This window comes from Ixodes scapularis, unplaced genomic scaffold, assembly GCF_016920785.2.
Source record: "Ixodes scapularis isolate PalLabHiFi unplaced genomic scaffold, ASM1692078v2 PGA_scaffold1__304_contigs__length_218370807, whole genome shotgun sequence".
Lineage (NCBI taxonomy): Eukaryota > Metazoa > Arthropoda > Arachnida > Ixodida > Ixodidae > Ixodes > Ixodes scapularis.
This window is the reverse complement of record NW_024609846.1, coordinates 158,459,327-158,484,174: the sequence shown is the minus strand read 5'-3', so window position 1 is coordinate 158,484,174 and position 24,848 is coordinate 158,459,327. Positions and strand designations below refer to the sequence as shown.

General features: G+C 43.8%; 1 protein-coding gene and 1 long non-coding RNA gene across 4 annotated transcripts in view; both read left to right on the top strand.

The window, feature by feature from the left end:
* Positions 1-24,848, top strand: part of LOC120848601 — a 396,114-nt gene that overhangs the window by 280,024 nt on the left and 91,242 nt on the right. The gene's annotated exons all lie outside the window — the stretch shown is intronic.
* LOC115332524 (vacuolar protein sorting-associated protein 13D) overlaps positions 1-24,848 on the top strand; it is a 192,001-nt gene that overhangs the window by 104,957 nt on the left and 62,196 nt on the right. For 2 of the 3 annotated variants that reach the window (XM_029994924.4, XM_029994930.4), the window contains exons 46-58: positions 1,424-1,497; positions 1,636-1,764; positions 5,629-5,829; positions 6,452-6,563; positions 9,051-9,323; positions 11,730-11,847; positions 12,281-12,348; positions 12,475-12,580; positions 13,736-13,870; positions 22,497-22,599; positions 23,080-23,202; positions 23,286-23,427; positions 24,312-24,507. In XM_029994924.4, coding sequence (XP_029850784.2) covers positions 1,424-1,497; positions 1,636-1,764; positions 5,629-5,829; positions 6,452-6,563; positions 9,051-9,323; positions 11,730-11,847; positions 12,281-12,348; positions 12,475-12,580; positions 13,736-13,870; positions 22,497-22,599; positions 23,080-23,202; positions 23,286-23,427; positions 24,312-24,507 — 1,780 coding nt within the window. The remainder of the gene's footprint in view (positions 1-1,423; positions 1,498-1,635; positions 1,765-5,628; positions 5,830-6,451; positions 6,564-9,050; positions 9,324-11,729; positions 11,848-12,280; positions 12,349-12,474; positions 12,581-13,735; positions 13,871-22,496; positions 22,600-23,079; positions 23,203-23,285; positions 23,428-24,311; positions 24,508-24,848) is intronic. The other variant, XM_029994936.4, reaches the window with a different exon arrangement.

The window sequence follows — 24,848 nt, the reverse complement described above, 5'->3', positions numbered from 1 at the left end:
CAAAAAGTGGAACTGAGAAAAATGCAAACATTGAACTCCTTTACTTTGTTACTGCCTCATAATGTATTGAAAATATTTTATATAAACTTAACTATTTGGCATATGGTTATCAAATTTAGTGTAAGGATGTATAATTAGTTTCTAAAACCGAAAATCTCAAAAATGAAAATTGAATCTTTTCCCAATACAGTAAAACCTCGTTATAACAAAATGGGATATAACAAACTAATGGATATAACAAAGCAATCCTAATTCCCCTTGCTTGCTAATAGGGAAGAAATGGACATTGGCTATAACAAACTAATGGTTATAACGAAATAATTATGATCGCTCCTTCAACTTTGTTATAACGAGGTTTTACTGTAGTTTGAAATTTAGGCCCATGTCCCCCCTTAACCCCTTAAATGCCTTGGACAAGCTGAGCTCGTCGGCCATTTTTGGGCTAAAAATGCCATGGACGAGCTCAGCTCGTCCAGTGGTTTTTTCGGTATTCTTCAATTCCACGGATGAACAAGGCTCGTTCGTGTAGTTTCACGGCGCTGATCATAGATGGGCAGCACTCGTATTAGTTGGCAAATATTTTTTTCGCCTCCGCTGATTTTTTTGTAATAAACTTTTCAAAATATACGTGTAATACTAGAGGAATAAAAATTTAAAATAAAAAAAATTGGCTCTTTTATGGTACTTTTGGGGAAAAAAATGTGGCAATTAAGGAGTTAAGCACAATCTTAGCAGATCTAAGCCACCTCCTAATGCATTACTAGGTGCTGAGCACTCCCTAAGTATATCTGCATTATTCTTTACAAGCTCCGTAGCTTTCGCCATCGCTTTATTGCATGAATGTCGGGATCACGAGGGCTTCCTCTGCCATTAACCAAGAGCGGTGGGGCTTCTGAGAAAGAAAAGTTTGGTCCAGACAGTCAAATTTCTGACTTTAGAATTAGCAAAACTTAATAGTCGCAAATAAAAAAACTGACCTATCTGCAAAAAAAAATTGGGGTCTCAATAATAAAAAGGTTTACAGTATTGGCCCTTTTACTTGTTTTTAGAGCGCAGCTCTTAGGCGGCCATTTCTGGCTTGAGCGGTGTCGCTGTCAGTGTAATTGCGTGTTGCATTATGGGACGTCTTCCATAATGATGTCACGACGAACGTCACCACCTTCACAGTGAAGGTCATGACCTTCACGTGACCTTCACTCGTAAAGGTCATGACCTTCACGAGGCCTTCACGAGTAATTTCACGAGGGAGGGAGGGAGGAGGAGGAGGGGGAGGAGGAGGAGGAGGAGGAGGAGGAGGGGCATACCCTCCTCTGTACCCTCCCCTCCTCCTCCTAAACGGCTGTGCTCTGCTTCGGCATTACAGGGAGTTGTAAACGTCTCATTTTTTTAAATGTTTTGTTTGTATGTGCTTTAATCGTTGCAGCAGGCCCAGCCACCACCAGCTCTGCTGTTTTTCAGCGCCAGAGCTCACTTGCGAGAAACAGCGTAGCTCCCAAGGTGATACGCAGGTTTCTTCATTCCTCTTGTGTTGCGTCAAGTACTTTTCCGCTACAGTCAAGCTGCCATTTAGGAGTGACACTGTTGTTGCATGCATATTGGTAGTTTTTGAAACTAATAAAGATTCATTTTCACTAGCGGCAACGCCACGCATCGGCAGCGGCAGCGGTGGAGGTTCCACTGGAGCTGAAACTGAACATGACTGACACAGAAATAGTTGTCGTTGAAGACACTGCTGCGTGGGACACAAACGCAGTCATTCTGAAGGTAGCATTTTATTGTCACGTTGGTTCGGAGTAATTCATGTTGTCTACTACATTTAAATTACATTTCTCCGAAGGAGTCCTGTTTATAGCTGGGTGGTGTCATTTGAAATCGAACACGCTTGTCGGGGTGAGTCTTTCGATTTTATTTAAAAAATATATGTAATTGCCCCATTTCTGGAAAGAACAAAACTGCTTTTCAGAAATCTTAAAAAAAATATTTCGTTTCACAAAAAAATATTGAGGGGGGCAGGGTGAAAATCTGTTTTTTACTCCGTAATTTTTCTACCCTGTTCTGTACGCTGGTATCAATACAGAAAGCGTACTAAACTCTCAGCAATTTTTTCTGCTCTTGTATGTTATTCCGACTATTTTGTAGTTTAAAGGAAAATACTTTTGTATTTTAGTTTATTGCAGTAAAAGATGTCAAACATCGTCTCTTTGACAATCCGGTGACATCTTCAGAGCCTTGTAACTCATGAGTTATTATGTTTGTCGCTTACCAAATACTATTCAGGTGTAGTCCTATACATGGGCTATCGACGGGCGTAAGTTTAGTTTATTTTATTTTCTCGGAATTTTCTATATAAAATTTGAAATATCGTTGAAAATGAGATTAACCTATATTTTGAACCCACTTTATCAAAAAAGGCCATTTTTTATTTCGTTCAATATTTTTATTATTGCTGCCGATCATATGAACTTTCAATTGTCTTGATGCGAATTTTCCCTTTTTTTGTTGTATCTTCTCTAAAAGTGATTGAAATCTCTCCCACTTTCTCGGAACGGCCAAACGCAGTTTCCGCAGGTCGGCTTCACTGCAAAGACTATACTACCGTAAAATCCCGAGAGATAACCCACCTAACATCAAGAGCAAATCAGGTGAAAATATGGAGTGACGTAACTTTCGGTGTACAACGAAGAAAATTTTAAAACATTACTATTTTTAGGTCATGTTCCTTTCAAGATTGTTACGGTGGCGAGGGGCAACGAAGCAAAGATGACTGTACTTCCCAGCTAGCAACGTTCGCTTATATTCCGCCATAGCTAACTAGGCGCATTTATGCCGAGGTCATCATTGACCCCAATACTACTATTACTAGGAGTCGGGTATCTTTCGGTGTTTAAAAAAAAATAGCAAATCAAGCCGAAAATAGGGGTGGGCTATCTTTCGGGGGTGGGGCATCTCTCGGAATTTTACAGTACTTTGTGTTCAAATGCAGCGGGTAAATTCACCGGATTGTCAAAGAGGCGATGTTTGACATTTTTTACTGCAATAAACAAAAGTACAGAAGTATTTTCCTTTGAACTAAAAAATAGTCGGATTAACATACATCAGCACAAAAAATTACTGAGTTTTGTATGCTTTCCGTATTCATACCAGCGTACAGAACTGGGTAGAAAAATCACGGAGTAAAAAACATATTTTCCCCCTGCTCCACTCAATATTTTTTTGTGAAACAAAATATTTTTTTAAAATATTTTGAAAAGCGGTTTTGTTCTTTCCAGACATGGGACAATTACATATATTTTTTAAATAAAAATCGAAGGACCCACCCCGACAAGTGTGTTTGATTTCAGATGAAACCACCCAGCAGTCTTTACCTGCTATATATATTATCTTGAAGGGACACTGACACCCCCCAAAAATTTTTTTTTATTTTTTGCCAGGCGCTTCATTATGGTGTCAGAGGACTACCCAATTAATATTTTGCAACAGAGTAGCGTATTTTTTTAATAAAGCCAAAAGACGCAATTGCTCGAAACCGAAACCGAAACCCGACGGAGGTCGGAGAAGTGGAGAGAAGAGAGTGAGTGGCGGAAGTCACGTGGCTACACCCGACCGTGCGTTTTTATGTTTTTGTTTTTCTCCTCTCCGGTAGCAGACGACATGACATGCGGCGTGCGATGCGGCGTGCGGGAACTGCTCGCCGTGCGATTATTTTGCAGTTATGTTTGTTCCGCTCGTTGTTCTGTACTCCAAGATTAGTTGTTTTGTACATTGAGGAGTTGGAGACGAGTAGTGAGTGCCCGTGGTGAATTTCCATGATCGGCTCCGAAAAGAATACACCCAAGATGTTGCTTGAAGGGCTGGCACATGTCCTGCATCCGAAAAAAAGTGGCATTGTGCGACAGAGTTTCCGAAAGATCAACGGGATCGAGACCAATGGCTGGCTGCAATTCCTGTAGAACATATACGGGCACCTCGGAAAGCGGACGCTACCTGATTTATATGCTCCTTGCATTTTGTGGAAAGTGATTACATTGAGTTCGCAAGTGTCAAAACGGAAATCCCATACCATTTAATTCAGCGAAGTATCGTCCACAACATTTTTTTTTTTTTTTTTGCTTCTTCAGTGATGATTGTAAAAAAAAAAAAAAAAGATATGTACACATAAAAAAATGTTTGAAAAAAAAAAAAAAAAAAAGTTTCGCGGGGGATCGAACCCGGTCCTACCGCGTGTGAACCGAACGTCTTTCCCATTGAGCTACTGGGGCATTACAATTACGGCGGATTTCTTCCCTTAGTAATAATTCAGCCCGTAAACTGTAAGTTGGAAAGTTTGGTGTCGATTTTTCTCTAGCAAAAGCACTCCCGGGTCGAAGTCGGGAAGCACCACGCTTTGGGGACATTCGCACCTAGTAAAGAAATCGTACGCGTGCATATTCAACTCGAAGTAGACACGTCGTGCTTGACGTTTGCGCGAGCGTTGTCTTCATCAGCCACGAGAAGGGAGCGACGGCTCGGCGACGTCTTCGAGCAAATCGACTTGGTGGCCGGGCGTGTCGTACGGGATGAATACCAATTCTTTTGATCGGTCCCAAATTTCTCTTTTAAAGGTAGACAGAATTCGCCGGTACCGCAAACGACAGTTCTGAAATAGAGGTCCCACGCCCGTCGTCCGCTGCCATCGCCGTCCCCGCGAGTCCCACGATACGCGAAACGACGAACGCACAGAATGCTTCCGGTTGTCTGTGGAACTTTTTTTTTTCAATCAACGTATTTACAGCTTTTTAGAAGCCACAAAAAATGGGTTTCATATTTTTTTCTATTTTTACTATTGGGTGTGTGCCTTCAGTGACCCACGACTTTGAATAAATTTGGTGGTCGCATCGATACCTTAGAAAACGGCCCGTGACCGCGGAAAAGAGAGTGAGCGAGACTCGAACCGGCCAGTTCTTGATCGGCGGTTTTCGGGCGGAAAGAAACCGAATTTCGAGCCGCAAATTCTGTTCTGGGTAGTTGAGCTCCCATATGTCACGTACAACTAAAAACCTCGGCGAGCATAAATACCCTGTCAGTGTCCCTTTAACGTTTCCTTTAAAGGTGATTTGAAGTGATAATTTTTTTTATGTTGTTTTAGGAATTAGAGCTTGGCTACAGCTTCTTTAATTTTTAAAAATTTTAACTCGGTGAAGAAATTTTGTTTTGCAAGATTGAGAAATATGTCGGATAAACATGTACTCCATGTTACCCAAAGCAATTTCCATCCATAGGTCTTATTTTTCCCCTGTTTCTGATCGATAGTAATCCCAAATTTATAATGAACAAGCGCACGGCTTCGGTGTAGAAAACTAGTGCTTTGAACCTTCTAAAACATGCTACGTTTGTATTAGTATGAGAGCAACACTGAGCTGTGTTAGTATGTGTATTACCAAGTGCACCATTATGCTGACACAAACTAACTGCAAGAAACCATACCCTCCAGTTATATGTAGGCAGCGCTACGTTTCCAGTATGCTTTTTATGCCAAAGCACGTGCTTATTTTTACACATTTTTGTCGCCAGTTGGGGAAGCAGTGCAGTGTTCCTACATACTCTTTTGTGGCAGTACGCACCAGTCTCTGCATCTCATCCTCTTTGCAGTCCACTGCAGTGCTCACGTACCACTGGGAGCATGTGGAGCGTCCCCTGTCGTGCAACCTCCAGAACCTGGAAGTGTTCTCGTGCATCCTGGGCATCGAAGAGGACACGGCATTGTCCATCGTGGACCCCATCAGCGTGTACATTGACCTCGTAGAGAGGCCTTCCACTTCCCATGCTCCCGGGCCCTCTCACATCTTGCAGGCGAGTTGGTGTTGCAAATAACATGTACATTAATATGTTCAGTTAATTTCATTGTTACCTTTGGGCAAGCTTGTTGAATTTTTGTTGGACATTCGTAACTTGCAGCCTGTCAGAAAGAGATGGACGAGATTCTGTCTGCTTCAAATAATATAGGCTAGTATCCTTATGCAGTTGTAAAAGTAGTCTCGACGTAGTGCCAAAGTGTGCCCGAGCAGGAAATTCTAAAGGTGTCTACTCAAAAATTGGTCGTTCCTGGGGGTGGAGGTAGACACATACTGCAAAAGGGACGCTCTCTGCATTTGTTGAAAACTGCGTATCAGTGATTGAGCCGGGACTTTTGTGCTGCCGTGACGTCGCAAGGAGAGAATGGAGATGGTCTTTCTGAAAAATAGGTTTATTGCATTTTGATGGAATTGCATTGACATCTGGCAACTTTCTGACGTGTTCTATGTTTGCGCTGGAACGTTGGCGCTTTCTTTTATGCCTTGGCATAGCTCTGGAGGCTCTGCATTTTTACTGTGGTTGTTTTGTATAAAAAAAGTGATGAAACATTTTTGTCTTCAACACTATCCATTCGCTGCCCGAAGGGCCTCTGCCATGAACTGGAAAAATCTTGTTTCAGGTGGGGACAATGAACATGAACCTGAGGCTTTCTTACCATGACGTGAAGTTGTTTCTAAAAATCTTGGATTCTATTCCGAAGCAGTCTTTTTTCGGTGGCATCAAGGGTCAGCGTAAGTATCTGCTGTTGTTTGTCTTTCGTTTGTTGTGTGAATGCTTTTTTTTATGTTCTGTTCAAGGGGATTTAACGTTTAAACCGAAAACTCACTTTTTTTAAGGATCACTTCCTGCACCTGCTTGATGTTCAATAATACCGCTCTTTCTTAGTGGTTCTGGACTTTCACATTTTGTGTGACACTTTTTTTTTCACTTCATAGCTGTTGGTGCTTTTAAGCATATATTTAACTGATTAAAATTCATATAGCAATTGTGACCCCATTCCTGTGCAATCCAGTGAGCAACCAGCAACATGTTTCACCCATCTATTGTAGTCAAGTGTATACACCATAGTAGTCCATGTCATGATTGGCAATGCAGCTGACATTTCAAAAGTCAATTAAACTAGAAAGCATGCTGTAAACACACTTTAGCTCTTTTGTTGAACCCTTGTTGGTCCCTTTAGTGTTTAGTGTTTTCTTTAGCAGTCTTCAAAGAGAATATAGATAACCCTGTGTGGGCTATAGCCTCAGGGCAATCAAGTTTTGTGTGACACGTTGCGCCACTTAGCTCAAAATATTCGCAACACTGGGAAGGCCCTTTCGCCAGCCTGGTTGCTCGTGGGGCATCACTTTGAAGGTGTTGATTCGTGCGTTTTCGGTCTTTTATTCGTAACACTATTATCGGATGTCGCAGAAAACTAAACATTGAAGCGGTAGGCACCGTTGAGTACCGGACTGTCGCGACCCCGGAAGCTTAGCAGGCATGAAGCTTCACAGGTTCCCGTCGAGGCCATGGAAAATAGAATGCCAACGGAGATGAATAAATGCCGTAAAACGTGTAAATTAAGCATTACGTTCAAATTGCCTGACCAGATGAATTTCTAAAGGCACTATTTGACTTTATATTTGAAATTAATGTGCTCAAAGCCCGGCGTTGTCTTTGTATTCGATCTGATGACTCTAGAGTCAGATTAGTCCTTTGACACTCATTGCTCTCTGCTCCGCGAACACATCTTGATCGAAAGACGTTTTGTAGACGTTTGATTGTTGTTACCAAAAACCGAAGTGAGTGTTTTCTCTGCTTCACCGGTTATAGAGCGGACTGTCGTTTGCGCCTTTAGCGTGATCGTGGAGCTGCCCAAGATGCTTGCTCTATTTCGACCCATGTCTGTGAAGTTCTAACTTCGTCCTCGCCGCACAAACAACTCAAAAAATGAAAAAAAAAAAAATATATATGTACTTTACGAGAAAAGGTTATCCATACGGTGTTTGTGTAAAAGAGAACAGCATAGTCAATCAATGAAAACGAGCATCAGCTTGCGACGAGTGACAGCTTGCGACACTGTCCAAACTACTGCCAGCTTGCACAAAAAACACATTCCTCGGACACCACAATCGTCTTCAACACGACGACGAGGGGACTGGAAATAAGGTGATCAGCAAAATGAGGTCAGCTATTCATTTGGGAAGAGCTTACTTGAAAAAAAAAAGTGTGTGAGGGTAAAGGGGGGGGGGGGGGGGGTGCTTTTAGTTTCGCTTTTGTAGAGGAGGGAAGCTCGGTGAAGTCCTTGCTTTTCTAATTTTGAGGTGTTCCCAAACGTAAAAAATAAAAAACTCTTCTCTACTTGCTTTCAGTTATGTTTGGCCATAATATCAGGACGTTCAATTTTGTTCTGCTAGTTCCCGTTTTGGGTTGTCTCAACCTATCGAGGAGGGCACCTACTAAAACTCTTTAATGCTAGAACCACACAACCACACACGCATGCACATGAATATTTTTAACGTTTGACACATTTTTAAAGCAGTCGGTAGTGTAGAGCGTGACAATACGACGCTTGGAGTTGGTAATAACGTAATCTATCGAGGGTACGCCGGCGGCGCTGCCGATTTTAGCCGTCCCAGTGTTGCCTCATTTGACCACGGTGGCACTGTTGATCAGCCGATGATTACGCTCTCTGGAACCCTCCCAGAGCCTATGGGGCAGAGGAATGGGCCTAGTCTCTAGACATGTTGTGGTTTGGACTTGAGGCAATCCAGTTGTATCCGACCAAACAGGACGCCACTACAGTCTGTCTTTTCTTTTCTATTGACCCTCATATGTGTTCAATTTTTAGTTGAGTTAGCCATGCTGATTGTTTGACGTTGCAATGATCAGATTACTGCATCATTAGTTGAGTCTCTAGTGATTTAGTTAATCACTAAAATATTTTCTCTAATAGCAGTATCAGCTTCATTTACCTAGGAAACAACTGTTATAATAGTAGCAGCAAAAACAAAGTTTTAGTTTTAGTAAGAGTTACTCTTTAAAATGCGAGTCCACTTGCCACAAACTATTGGTGTATCAAATCCATTTTGAAAAAGAATGGAGCTTGTACAATATTACTACTACTACTAATAATATTAATCTTTATTTTTGGGTACCCAGAGCAACCACAGTGATCTTCTCCTTGGTGGTGATATTGAGGCAGTATTATGGAGGTGTTTTTATCTTTGCTTTGTTAGAAACAGTCCAAGTGGACAGCCTTCGGGAAATGGGCTTCACGTACGAAGACTGCGTTCGTGGGCTGGAGGAGTGCAAGGGAAACGTGGACGAGGCGGCCATCTGGCTCACACAGAACGCCGCCATTGACCTCCTTGCCGGCCCTGCCGAGCAGAACCCGACCAAGAGATCCGTGGACGTCTCGGCCGTTGAGCTGAAGGTCTCCTACTTCTGTCTGTGCATCATTGACGACTGCATGGATGCGGATGTCCCCCTGCTCGAGATCAACCTTAGGGGTGAGCGAGGCCGTTCTCGATGCGTGCCCATTTTAAATGCGCAGCATTTACAGGGTTTTCGTGTTCGTGCTCACATGTAACCTAGATAGAATGGGACGTCACTCGATGTGACCCTCGTGCACATGGGGCACCATGGCATCGGGTGACACCCTGTCATGATGTCACATCAGGTGACATCATGACATCACAATGTTACGTCAAATGTCACATCACCGTGTCACAATGTGACACGTTGGAGAAGCGGCGGCGTAGCGAGAGCAACAGGCACAAGACAAAGAGGGCACATAAATTTCATACGTTTTGAATGCCTTTGGAATATACGAAAAAGTAGACTTGTGCAAAAAGTGGATTTTGAGTTTGAGTGAATTCCAAGTGAATAGTGGTTTTGCCGAATATTTTCTATTCGAATATCGAACAGTTTTTTCACGCCTTTCACTACCATTGCATAATGCTGAGATGAAAACCCAGCTAAACTTGTGAAAGTTGTTTCATTTGTTCATTTATAAGCTAAGTTTAATCTATCTATATTTATGAACTGTGACCTTAGAAGGTCTGATGTCTTGGGATGGCAACCCAAGCAGCACGGATTTTGGCCAAGCAATGGCCAATGGCTGGCGATAGTCTTTTGGCCAATGGCCAAAGAGTGGTCATTCATTGGTCAATGCTTGGCAGATGGTGGTGGCCATTGGCTAATGGCTGGAGAGAGGCCAGTCATTGGCCAATCTCTGGCCACTGTCTGGCCACTGGCCAAATGACCATTGCCAGCCATTGGCCAATGATTGGCCAACTTTGTGCTGCTTGGGAAGTAAACGGCGGATTTGACATAACATGAGTCCTATAGAGATGGCCAACTATGCCCAATTGAGTGAATTTACAAATCTTGCTGCATAAAATATTCTTTCTTTAATCTTGAGTTAAAAAAGAATGAATCGCGCATGATGAACTCGGGTTGTAAGAGCATCTCTGCCAACATAATATACTCTTTCATAACAGTCAGTTTAATTTTGAAACTTTTACTACAACGTAGATAAACACATTCACAAAGTTTCCATTTATTTTCAAATACAGCTGGCACGCATGCACCGTCTTGCTTTGAATGTATGCTTTTCTTCCAAACACGCAATTGCGATATTCATGCTTTTCCAAGTGTTTATCGTGGCGGGTTACCGCGTTGAGTGCGCTTGTTACCGAGCACCGGTGTAATGCAGAAAAGCATCACCCGTGGAGCTTGCTTTCGTGGGTATTGCTTTTCCTGAGTGCACCTGTGCTTGGTAAGAAGCGCGCACTCAACGGGGCTGACTCGCCGCAATCAATACTTCGAAAAAAGCGAATAGTGCAGTTCTTGAAGCGAATATCGAATAGTGTATTATTTGAAACCACTATTCGAAATTTCGAATATTCACACAACCCTACCAAAGAGGCAGGCAGTGTTTTTGATTCTGGGCTGCTGTGTTGAGCATCATGAAAGAGTATGTTAATTTGTTGAATAAGGCAGTGATTTTTCTTTTTTTATTTTGCTTTTTAAGTTTTAATGTATGCTGTGTAAGATCTATGATGTTGAAGTATGGTAGGTGGTAATGACTGGTTGCCACACAGAGGCAATGTTTTTAATGCGAAAGCATTAACTGTCTCATGGAGCGAGCCGACATCATCAGCTTTGAAATCGCACCAAACGGCACCTTAAACCCTTTTTCCAAGTGAAGCCCAGCTATGAAACCACGCGAAAAGCTAGCCAACGGCACCAAAATTCCCTGATCCCAAAAAAGCGAAGTAAAGCTGATGGATTTTCGGCTTCAGTCCCATTGGCTGGTGTGCGTTGATGAGGCTCCCACTGGCCTGACACGCAGCGCCATGGGGTGGCCGGTCGTTGAAACTGACGCTGCGCATCAGTCTCAACGACCGGCCACCCCATGGCGCTGTGCGTGTCCGTCGACGCAAGTACGCTGCAGACGAAATAAGGGAGCGGAAGAATGATGGTGCACGCTTTCGCATTCACAATTCATAAGAAGTGCTTAGGTGTACCTCGAGCATTTTTGTTTGGTCTTTTTTTTATTAAGAGAGACAAGAATGTTATATTTTACTGTGCATGATGTGGAGAATAAACAATAAATAGCTTATGCATGGTTGCTGGTAGGACACTACCAACTGCCCTGAACTCTTGTATGCTGTCTCTTTGATTTTGGTTTAATTTGTTCTTGTTCTAAAAGTTGCATGACTATAGTAAAAAAAGTTAATTCTGTGGTAATCTTGACACAACTCAAATTCGCAAAAAAAAAAAAAAAAAAAGATGTTTTAGGACGTTGGGTTTTTATAAAGCTCCTGTTTTGTTCTATTTTTGTGAGATGACTTCGAGCAGGGAATTCATATGATCTTTGTGATTATCGTTTTCTTCTCTTCGTTGTGCAGAAACATACATTTCTCAGGAACTGGCATCAACATTCGGTGGAGAGTCCAAGTTTTTCTTCAGCACAGGCTACTACAACAGGGCTCTGTCGGGTTGGGAGCCGATCATTGAGCCATGGAGGTGAGTTGAAGCTTTTCTTGTCTGTTTCCATTTTTCTGTTTATTTGTTATGAGACTCATGCGGAAGTGTGGAGTCACAAGCTGGTTTCTGGGGCATGGAGACTTAGTGGCGTACCTCTAACAATTCTACTGTAATCTGTTTCACCTTGCAATGCACTGCAGCAGTTATAAGTCATCAAAGCCAACTCACTGCCATGTGAGTGTCGCACAGTCTTAGGGAGAAGTGCAGCAATGCACAGCATTCATAGTCACGTGAAACGTTCACAGCACGGAATTGGCTTGGGTGGCTCGTAGCATCCTCTGGGGTCCATCGTAAGACAATACTAAGCATAGTAGTGTGATTGCCTTCAATTGTCCTTTTGTTTTCTTATAATTGAATCTTCAGTTCTTTCGTGTCTTATAGTTGCTTTCTCGCATTGCTGTGCCTCTTCCAGATGCAACAGCCAGTGGGACGCAGCGTTCGACAAGCAAGGCCTGACGAAGTTTAGCTTCAGAGTGAATGGTAAATTCAAGGTTATTCATTTCATTTGAACCGTAATGAAATTAACCCTGAAATTCACAGTTTTGGGTTAATTACTTATTATATAAGTATGCCTTTTATTATACTGTTTTCATTGCCACTTTGCAGCTGAAGATGTCTTGAAGGTGAACATCACGACAGCACTTCTGGATTTGTACCAAAGAGTGAAACAGTCCTGGACTGCTGATCTGTATGAACTTTTCTCAAAAGAAAAGTGAGTAAATATTTTTCAGCTTACTTGCTACGAAGTCTAAAGTGCATTGGTCACACCATTTGCTAGACGCCATTTGTTTTTTCTCGTGACTCGTGGCCCAAAATTTTTTTAACATTTGTTGTGTACATAGTTAGAACACCTTAGACAAGGAGGAACAGAAAACTGACAACACAAACACAGAGACAGCAGTTGTTTTTCTTTTGTCCTTGTTTCAGGGTTTCAGTTGCCAACCTTTTTTATGGACTTCGCAGGGACCGAAAAAAACGTCAGACTAGTAGAGCAGTCTGAAAAATCAGCAGAATAAAAAAACTTGCCTTTATTACATATAAGCGGGCTTAAAAAAGCCGTCAGTAGTGCCTTGCTTCAGGTTATGCCTGCACACCTTGTTTCAGGTTACGCCTCCGTTTGTGTTTGGCGAGTTTCTGTTAGCTTGAGAATTGCTGCCTTCTTTTCTAGCGTTATGTTTGAGTACTTTTTGCACTTCTTAGCAACATATCGTGGCGGCGGAAGAACAGATGGGGCAATGATGTCCCAAGCCAGCATAGTCCGAAAACACGATTAATTGAGACGAGATCGAGATGAGAGGTGCAAGTCCACGTCTGCAATGGCGAATGAACGAAGCAAAATGGTAACAACACACGCAGCTAGAGAAGAAAAAGCCGTACAGCGTCACCTAGCGGTACGACTTAGCAGTACACAAGTAGTGCTGCCAAACCAAGCCAATCCATGTGCAGCTACCATAGAATCCAAAATGGCCACTTCTAAGTGGTGTTTCCTACTGGTCGGTCGCGACGATTTTGTCCGAAAAATCAAACTTTCGGACTTCAAGCTGTCTGAAACATCAGGCGTGAATATGCACTATTTCTATTGGATAGGTCACGGTTCCTTCTTTGGGTCTGAAATATCGAAGTAGTCTGAATTATCAGTGTCCGAAAAATCGGTTGGCAACTGTATTCATGTTTCCAAGCCAGTTTGCCTACATTTTCTTTCACTTCTTGCAATGATGTACATGCTTTGAACCATTCTAACTGTATTGCTCATTGTACTTTTTAGCATTAGTGTCTTATAGTATTAAGTCTTTTGCCTTTGCATTTGAATGCATACATTTTCTGATGGTTGCACCTGTGCATATGCACATTTGTCTTTCCAAAATAGGAGCCCGGATGGCAGGGACCCAAATGTTCATGGGGAGGTGGCTGTCAGACGCCGTTCGCCGTTTGTGCCGTTTGCCATCAAGAACGACCTTGGACTCTCCTTCACCTTTGCCACCCTTGTGTCAGCAACATACTGGTGTGTATTTTTCTGACACAGTCAGTTACCTGAAGCCTATATGGGAGCTTTAACTGGGTCCCCAAGGACTCGGGGGTTCCACTGAGCATCTTTGCTTGGTCCCCCTCCCAAATTTCCTCAAATGTCCCTACCCCTTAGCAAAATTGTTTTTCCAGTTTTGAAGCACTACTATTTCTAGGGGTGTGCGAATACTCGAATATATGAATTCGAATCGAATAGCAAGTTCCTGAATAATTCGATTCGCGAATCAAATCCCTAGTATTTGGTCACTCGAATATTCGATATATTCGGCCAAAGGCGCATGGTCGGCGCAGAGCTGACAAGAGAGCCGTTTTTTTTCCCAATGTTAGCGCCGTGATGTTGGACAGAACATGCGAGAAACAGCTCTTGGTCTTACCATTCCACAAATATTTAACGCATAGGTTAGAAAAAAGAAAAGTAACGAACGCCGCAAACTTCATAGCACGCAGATTCACTCATGATCGTGACGGCAGTCTAACCTTGAATCACAACCGAAACATCCCGTTTGCGCCGCTTCCAGAGAGGAATTATTGGGAGGCTGGAATTCCGCGCCATGCCTAATTCTTTTCACGAGTAAAGCCCCTCTTTTCAAATTGAAGCGCCGATGTAGAACACACTTGCCACACTCACAGAAATTGGCAACTGCAAGATCGCAATAAGAAAACCACATTAACCACGCCGATGAAACCAGCTAAGATATCATAGTCATTTTTTTGGAACCGCAAGCTGCAAATTCTGGTTCGCAACGAAACAAAATGTGTCTAGATTTGAGAGGGTTTCCAACCGTTCGATAGCCGCGCTTGAATTACAAACTGCGAGAAGGGGACGAAAAGACGAATGCATCGATCGGGCAGGCGTCGTCGCTCTTCCGTTTGCTGGCCTTCTTTCCACGCGACAGCACAACACATGCACACTTACGATCAATCTGCGCAGGAGCCGTCTCCGTGGTTTCAGTTTCGCTTGCTCCCTTTTTTAAATCTAGGCTCTCTAAAACAGGATAGATGGACGGAGGAATGGATGCATAGCTGTTGTTGGACGGTGACTTGCGCCACCTAACCACATGTTTTTTTTTTACTTCAGATTATATTGTTTAAGCCTGTTTACTCAGATTTAACCCCTATCTGTTTATTTATTGAAATGAAATTCCAGGTGCCCTTTTTCTTCCTTAAAATTGAGACCACATATTGCAAAATGCCCCTTTTCTGAGATATGCAAATAAAAAAAGAAAACATGTCGCTGTGTTAGGTCGTGCTTTTAACGAGTAAAAAAGCCACGCGTGGCTGCAGCTATTGGATTTTTTGTGACGCTTAGGGCAGATAGATTATGTTTGCGCCATAAAATAGGATCTTTAGTGCCCAACGTCCACCAGCAGCTGTTTTTTTTTTACCGGAATTTTTATACATTTGATTTTTTGTTTTGTACGAGATGCATATTCTGCACCAGGCGCATACTCTGCACATAAAATAATCTCATTCACAGGACACTTTGAAAAAATTCCTACAAATAAAATTACTATTTGATATTCAATTTGATGTTCGGCTCTTTTTTCTTAATTCAATTCGGTATTCGCTTTGATAACTACTATTCGGTATTTGCACACCCCTAATTATTTCTGCAGATCTGAGTCACTGATAGATGCATGACCATGAGCCGGAAACTCCCCCTAGTAGTAGTGTGCATTATTGTTTACAAGGTCTGCAAGTCTCTGCAGGATGTGTTCAAATAAGATGGAACACTCGAGTCCAGTTTGCATTTCTTTTTACAGCGGATCTGTTAAAGGGAAACTCCGCTTCATTTTCGATATTTAGAAAACTATGTAGCCCTCTTCAGTATCATATAGGAACACCCCATGTCAAATATTACGATCGAATTCCATCTATATATTTAATAAACTGGTCAGCAAACCTTCAAGTGATCCAAGTCGCCGAAATCTGCCAACTCTAGCGTGCGACGTGAGGCGCAATCGTCAGCGCATTCAATGCGACAGAGTTGGAGCAGCAAACGTTGAGCCACTACGTCAGAGGCATGACTGTCATTCTCACGTTTTGTTTGTTTTTACTTCTCAGAGCGAAATTGAACAATGACGTCATGAGTTTCTCCTCCCGGTGCTGGCTCAAAGGCGTACACGTCATCACCGTAACGCGGATGTGCTAGTTTGCGCTGCCCAGCACTTATCGGTCTGTTTCTCCGCTCCCAATCTCCTCTTTAGTCTTCTCCCCTTCCCCCCTCCCCCGGGCCATCACCGTCCACGCCATGCGAAGCGACCTGCCCGCGTCTTGCCGCGTCGCGTGTCCTGTACCTTGTCCACACGAATGTCACAAGACCACGTGGTTCGACGTGACGTGGCCACAACTCAGACGGCACGAGACCAAAGTTGCCTGACGCAACCAAAGTTTCGGTTTCGGTATCAGCTGATGTTTAAATTAGGATTACACAAATAATATTCCACATTTGGCAAATCCGAAGACGTAGAGTTGTTTAGTAGTGCTTTGTGAATTTGAATCACGTGTAAGCCTAAATTTTTCAGAATTGAGCGGAGTTGCCCTTTAAGGTCTAGTTTCCCCAGTTTCATGTCCGTCACCAAATAAATGTCAACACAAAACCCTAGACAGCTACCGCCATCAATGAGCGACGGTGGTAAACCAGTTGTCTGGTTGTCGCCGTCGCTCATAGATGGCGGCAAACTTTTCAGCCTTTTCACTCTGCCTTTCACCAGAGTGGAAAGGCTGAATTTCTCTAGGCATCGTCCTAGAAGTCGTCCTTGAGTTCGTCCGAGAGGTTGTCCTTGAGGTCGTCCTAGAAGTCATCCTTGAGGTCGTCCTAGAGGTTGTCCTAGAAGGTGTCCTCGAGGTCGTCCTAGACGTCGTCCTTGAGGTCGTCCTAGACGTCGTCCCTGAGGTGGTCCTACGCGTCGTCCTTGAGGTCGTCCTAGACGTCGTCCTCTAGCCGTCGTCCTCGAGGTCGTCCAAGAAGTCGTTCTTGACGTCGTCCCACCATCGTACAGCTTCGCTAATGTTCCTTCTTCACCAGAGTGGAAAGGTCGACAGTTTTTACAGCCGAGCTGTTAGGGGCTAGTTTCCCCAGGATCGTGGCCCCCGCGAAGAAATGTCGACACAAAACTCTGGACAGCTAACGCCATCAATGAGCGACGGCGGCAACCAGACAATCGGCTTGCCGGCCTTGCTCATAGATGGCGACAACCTTTCCAGCCAAACCACTTTGGTTTTCACCAGAGTGGAAAGGCTGAATTTCTCTAGGCGTCGTCCTAGATGTCGTCTTTGAGGTCGTCCTAGAAGTCGTCCTTGAGGATGTCCGAGAGGTTGCCCTCAAGGTCGTCCTAGAAGTTGTTCTTGAGGTCGTCCTAGACGTCGTCTTTGAGGTTGTTCTTGATGTCGTCCGAGAGGTCGTCCTGGAAGTCATTCTTGAAGTTGCCCTACACATTTTCTAGGTCGTCCCAGACGTTCTCAAGGTCGTCCTTGAGGTCGTCCTAGACGTCTTCGAAATCGTCCTAGAAGTCGTCCTTGAGGTCGTCCTAGACGTCGTCCTAGGCGTCGTCCTTGATGTCATCCCTGAGGTCGTCCTCTAGGCGGCGTGTTCGAGGTCGTCTTAGAAGTCGTCCTTGAGGTTGTTCTTGAGGTGGTCCTAGACGTCGTCCTTCACGTTATCCTTAAGCATCGTCCCTTAAGCCATCCAAGAAGTCGTCCTTGAGGTCGTCTGACCCGAGTAGTGCTTTGCTGGTCTTCCTTCTTCACCAGAGTGGAAAGGCCGAAAGTTTTTCTTTATATTTTTATATGTTAATCCCCAATTTGTGGAGGGAACGAAATCGCAAATGTTTTCTCAAAAAAGAGCGTAACGAACCCGAACAGCGAAGCAAAACCCGAAAACGGCGTTGCCGTTTTCTGGCTTTGTCGGTTCTGTTAAGTCTTACTACATCTATGTAACTTCTACGTAACGAAACACCCGATGTAACGAAGTGCATAACTTATTCTAACCACAAGTGTATGCACACCGTGTATTTTTTACCTCTATGGAACGAAGTCCCGTTTGCCGAAATTTCTATGTAACAAAGTTTCATGGACAATTCGGCAGGAGATTTTGGGAAGCACACGCTGAAACGGGCCACCGATGAAGCGCAAAGGGTGAAACGGGCCGGATCTGGTGAGTGTGGTGCACAGAACAGCCACTAGAGTACACGAGAGCCGCCACCGTTTTGTCCGTCGGCTTCGTTCGCGCTGCGTAGTTTGTTTCAAGGCCTAACTTTTTGTTGTCCTGTGCGATAAAGCCTTCAAGGCGATGGATCCGTCCCTAACAACGTCGACCTTGACGACTTTCTATACGCCGACTCTGCTGTCATTGCATTTGAGGAGGGGACTGATGAAGCGATAGCTAGCGATGTTTGTTGTAACTCGCAAGACGGGGATGACAGCGAGCCTGATGTGCCCAGTAACTGTGAAGTGGTGGACGCAATCAATGTCTTGAGGCGGTTTGCGAGCACACGGTAAGACGAAGACGCGATGCAGGCCGTCTGGCTATGCGAACGTAGTGGGATGCAAATAATGATGTGAAGAGTGGCCCAGAAGATGATGACGGACTACTTTCAACCGAAATAAAGGTGTCCTCGGTGAGTTTTGTGCACCCGAAAAACATTTGTGGAAACTTCCTTTAACTTTTTCCCCGAATTTCTATGTAGCGAAATTACAATGTAACAAAGTAAATTCCGAATTTGACCGACTTCGTTGCATCGAGGTTTGACTGTATTCGAGTTTTTCGAATACTTCGAAAACTATGAAAAATGCGGAACTCACTGATCAGTGGCAACTCGCGTTAGAGTTCATCACTTTGTTTTTTTGGACTCCGCAGTATGGTTTCGAGCTTGGCCAACCTAAAAAGCTAACCTAAGTTCCTTTTTTTTTTTGTATGAAGCACTAAAAAGGTATTTGCACGTGGTAAGCGCTCTGTCCTTTGCTTGCCATGATGTCCGTATTGTGGAGTTGGCGAAGTGGTCGGTGTGCAAACGCTGGGATAGATTTGATGAAGGATTAGGATTTGCAATGGCACATACATCGAAGTGAGCAGCTATGGATTCGGATATGGATTTATGGCTGACCTCGGCTATCGGCAATATCTGGCTCGTGTTATTTTCCGCTTGATTTTCCGGTTCATCAGTTTGCCAGTATTCCTTTCGTTGTTTTTTTCTACCCGTTTTCACTGATAAAAGTGAGACTTGCTCCCTCTGCCAAAAAAACAAAAACGTATTCTTAAATTATTGCTCCTTTGTGACGCGCTTTATCAGCAGAACTATTGCACACAAAAAGTGAATGCGCAGTCGGTGCAGCTGCCCGGTGCGATCCTACCTCGGTGCAATCGCACGATCTCCAACTCTGCTGGGGCTTGCCAACCCGCCTTCGCTCGTGCACGTACAGTGTAGACCGCATATAACGTATGTCGCGGGAGTCGCGAAAATCTGCACTATAAGCGGTACCGCGCTATAACCAAAACATCAATTTTTCAGGCCAAAATACATGCCATCAGACAACTTACCTTTGTAAAACAATTTATTTTATGTTAGATGAAAAATAAAGCTTAGTTTGAGGAAAGTCTTTATTTCACCATACTTCTCTCTCAAGTGTGTCACACATTTTGAAAGAAATGAGCGACTTTCGCCTGGCACAGCCTTTTAACGGCGTCGCGGGTTGCGGACGGACGTTGCTAACGTCAGAATTGCTAACCCTAATCACTTTTCTCCGGCGATGAAAACACGTGAAAATTCGCATCCTTTATACGGTACGCGCCAGTAATACCTTCAACTTGAGCACAGGCACGAAATGCTCCAAATAAGAAATCCGGGCGATGTTTGAAAACACAAATGCTTAGAAAGGACCACTGTAGTCGAAGTAACAAACACGACGACACGGGCGTTTCTGCCGTTTTGAGAGTGCCGCCACAACATCGCCGCACGAGTAGGTGGATATTCCCTTCTAGTACGTGCTAGGTTATCATAGCGACACACAACTAAAATTTACGGTCAAGGATAGCGCTTTTACGCGGAACGATGAGCGACGATCACAACCGACGCCATGTTTGCGGATAGAAGCAGCCGGCCCGTGACCGGCATGCAATGCGCGCGAACACTTCTCCTCGACCTGCGATTGGTCTATCGTTGCGGTTGTTTCCAATGCAGCGGAGGGACGCACGCGCGTTTACGACACGTCCATGCCTCCCTCAGTCGCTATGGCAACTGAAGCCTCCCTCTTCGCTTCTCCCCGCTTCTTCGAGCAACCTCCTTGCCCCGCCGAGTGCAGCTCGCAGCTAGCGTCGTTATCTAGTGTCGCGCAGAGAAGCGTGCGGTCAGCGGGCTGTTCCAGAAACTGCACTATAACCGGTATTTCCCTTCGCGCGCCTGCATTTTAGGCGGTATGTAATTACGTGGAGTTCTATGGGAGGCGAACCGGTGGTTTAAAAAAGCCACGTTATACCCGGTCCTGCACTATAAGGGGTTACGTTGTAAGTGGTCTATACTGTACTTCCATTCACATCCACCTGGTTGCGTCGACCTGCGTGAAAAGATTTTGCATGAGGTCGCTGCAGCTGCGCGACGCAATCTTCGACTTCGTATTGTGGCTTGCTTACCCGCTACCGCTTGTGTACTTTCGTTTACGTTCTGTAGCCTCACTTCTTGAATGGTGTTTTACTGACTGATCTTTTAATTCATTTTTTTTTTATCAGTCACATTTGTGACATTTTTCTTATTGCAAACGAATTAACCTTTTCATAAATGTTTGTTGAAAAAAAAAAATTTCGAGTTGGTGTTGATTGAGCATTCTTGTTTAATTCACATCAGATAGAAAATATTTGTTTTTGAAAAGTGTTCTTATTTGAAACTACTATTCGTATTTGAAAATATTCTATTCTATTTGATTCATAACCTTTATTATTCGATTCAATTCGCTTTGAAAGATTTGGTATTCGCACACCTCTAAAAATGATGCTACATGTCTTTAATGGAATATTACGAGGGTGTGAAGGAGAGTGATTCTTCCAAATTTTGGATAGATTGAAGATGGGTATTCTTTTTAATTGGATGTTGAAGTTGTGAAACTTTTCAATTTCAGATATGTTTGAAGTGCCATAAATAATTTGAATTATAATGTAGAGCAACAATTTATTTTTTGACAAGAGCTACTTCTATAAAAGACATATGAAAAAAGTTTCAGTTTAATATCCTTAACACATAACGAGATAATGAGTCACAAAAATTGGGTCAAAATGTTAAAGCAGTCGAATTTGTGCATTTTTTACGCGCAATATTTAATTTTTAGAATTCTGTAAACATTCAAGAATATAATAACTATAACTCACTGCTCTTTGAAAAATATTACGTTTTTTGGTATTTTTAGTTTGCCTAACAGATGCAGTCAGACTTGACAGAACCGACAAAGCCCAAAAACTGTGTTGCCGTCTTGGGGCAGTCATGTTTTTATTTTCTTTAAAGATATTTGTTTTGTTTTTTTTAAATACATTTGTGATTTCGTTCCCTCCACATATTGGGGAGTAACATATAAAACTATAAAGAAAAAGTCATGAGCCGTTCCACTCTGTGGAGGTGGATGACAAGTGAAGCTGTTTAGCACACGACACAGACGGGACTCAGAATTTTGAACAGTGGTACGAACACATTTATTGCCTTGATCGGTGGTCATCGATCAAGTGGAAGTGGTCACCAACAACACTTGCAGCGCACGAGTCCGCTTTGCAGGATCCCGCACATTGCAGATGTTGGTCAAGTTATTGTCGAACCACAGCCGATCACACACCCTACATCTACACCCAAACTGTCTGTCCAGAAAGTCCCTTTTAAATTTAGCGTATGCTCCATTAAAGTTGTTCAATTTAGCCGTCACTGGGATGCGTTCTCCGCCCCGCGACGTTCGTCGTCTTGTCTGGTTTGCCGCATGCTCTTGGCGTTTTGTGCACGATCTCCATCGGTGGTGTTTGCTGCCCACCGCCGCTGCTGACATTTTCGTTGCCATTCCCACCGTTGCTCTTCGTAGGTGCGTTGCTCTTCGGGAGTCCGGACTATATGCGGCCTCCCCATTGTGACGAGAGAAGAGAAATGAAATTGAAAATGGAGAATGGCAACTTGTCTTTCCAATTTTTTGTATACATTCACGTGGACGACTCTCGCCGCCCTGGGAAGCGGAGGGAAACTAGACACACACAATGGGACCGCCACTTGGTGGAAAGTAGACACACACGGTGGGACGTACTGCCTGCCTGGGAGAGTGGAAGGAAACTAGGCACGCAAGTGCTTAAAACGATGACAAGGAGAGGGTGGTGCGAGTTTTTGTTGACGGGGATGAAAAATTCATGGAACCCTGGCCATAAATGGCTTCGCTGTAAGACAGAAATGCGAACCGGACTTGCATGTTCGACCTTATCTGAACACACCCTGTAAAAGCCTTGTTGCTTCAAGGCCAAGACCTCAATCCTCTCTCTCTTTGAATCTGAATCTTCTCTTGGAGGATTAGTTCGTAAACTGAGGCCCAATCACTTTAGCGTTTTTAGTGTTCCTGTGAGTTAGGCCTTTATGCACTGTACTTCACAGCGGCAAAGAAGAGCCCGTACCTCCAAGACTGGACTGGACTGGTGTGGGACCGGGCCAGGTGGTTCCATTCACTTTCCAGGGACGAGAAAAGCTCAGACATCAGGTGAGGCTGCCTGAACCTTGTAGGTTACATGTTGTAGCCATAGAGTTTCCTTCTATGCAAGCATTGAAGGAGCCATAAAAACTGGTTCCTGTGAGTTTAGGCGTAGAAAAAGTTAAAAATGAGGTCGAGTGGTTCTGCCGTTCCAGAAATGTTTCATCAGGATGCTTACACTAACGCATCATAATTGGGGCTCTGTATTTAGAAAGATTAGTTTCAGCAGAAATGTGACTGTGTCTAGATGTTATTTTGCTTTTTCCAGAGTTTATAATTTGTCAATCTCTATTGCCATGTTAACTCTGTTAAACAGCATGTACATGCTGTTGAATTGGTTCCAAAAGTTATGGAGCCGAGCATTTTAGAAACGAAAGTTGATGATGCAATTAAAGTTGAAATGGTATGGTTGACATCACATCTTGATATGGTTGACCACATCTTGCTTGTTTTTTTTTTCTTTTTCTTTTCTTGTTTTTTTTATGATAGGATTCTCACGAACTGCGGATGCACCAGCTTATCCTCAGAGTCGACGGTTACCAACAGCTTGACCCTGTCTCAGTAGACAGAGTTGGGGTTTACTTCAAGTATGCCATGCCAAAGGAGCATCAGGTTGGTGACAGTTTTTTAACAGGGGCAATATTTATGACCGAAATATAGCTTTAATAACCCGTTTTCTTCTCTTTCAAAAATAGCTGCGCAGTTCTGCGATCACACGAGTGGTGTTCAGCGTGACCCTGGATGGAAATGCCCGCAAGCTGATCACTGTCCGCTCTGCCCTGGTGATAAAGAACAGGGTTGAGGTCCCTGTTGACCTCAAGCTTGAAATTCCTGGAGGTAATGGTTAACCTGTTGTTTGTTATTAAATGCATAGCGTTTATAGGGCCAGCTATTAGGGTTTTTGTGTCTGCAGATGTAGGCTCGATGACATCACAGTGTTCGTGACACTGTGACACTGCGTAGCATTTATAGGACCTCTCTAACATCGCATGACACCATGACATCACGCAACACTGAGGTCACGTGACCTGACATCATGTCACATGGTCACATAATGTCAGGTGACACTATGATGCGACATTATGACATGTAACACTCGCATCATGTGACATGATGATGTCACATGGCACAATGACATGTGACACTGACCTACAAGGCACATTATGATGTCATGGGACACTGACAGCTTTATATATTCATAGAAATGTGAATATATAAACACAGAAAACACTCAAAATGTGCTTCAGTGGTATCCTCATCATGCCTGCAAAAGGAGTGTGAAGAGGCCCTGTCTGTGTTTCTTCATCCTGGTCCTACGTCTTTTTTGCGCTGTTTCCACCAAGCAGTATGTACTACCAATTAGCCCAACTACATGCCTTGTTGAGGCCCTATAAATGCTGGTATTAGAACGCCTTTGGAAAATGCCAGAGACTGCCAATCTTTATTTTTCTTATTAGGGTAGCTGCTGCAATGCTTTATGGAGGAAATAATGGCTGACTTTGGCTCCAGTTGTGCTACATTGCAGAAACTGATGTTGCATTGCAATTGCATTGCAACATCAGTTTTGTAACTCCATAAAATTGCGCAAAAAAGAAGAAAAATTAGTTTTTGACCGAAACACCTCTTGATTAGAAGCTCCTCATTTTGAATTCACTTTTTAGTTCTAGTCATTATGCAGAGATCCAGGCATAACGTTTATGCACCGCTTTACTTGGATTCAGTGAAGCCCCATCAGATGCACCTGCTGCCAAAGTCGACGGCCGCCCTGCCCCTGCCCTTCGTCTACTCGGAGGTCTGGGTGCGTCCCGCCCTCGGCATGATGTCCTACTCGTCTCTCCAGTGCCTGCCCCTGACCCAGGGGAGCGGCAGCTACTCTGCTAGCTGCTGCCCAATCAGAAGCGACCTGCCCCTCTTCAGGTGAGTCCCCAGAGTTTGAAACCAAAATTTTAATGCCTAGCATTTACTGGGCCAGCTCTTAGCATTTGTGTGTCTTGGGTGTGGCCTTGATAGACTGTGTAGTGTGGAGCCTGGAATCACCGATTGCACGAGTTGTGTGCAATCGGCGACTGCTCTTGGAGCCGGGATTTTCCTCGGTGTGTTTTCCCCGGAGGCAGCCTTTACATGTTATGAAGGCTCTTGCTTGCGGGCTTTGTGCGCCATCAGAGCGGCGCGGGAGTAGCAACTGTGGCCGCAGTGAAGTAAAGAGGGATGCAGCTGCAAAACGGGAGTGCCAGGCCAAGCAGCGATGGGAAGCCAGT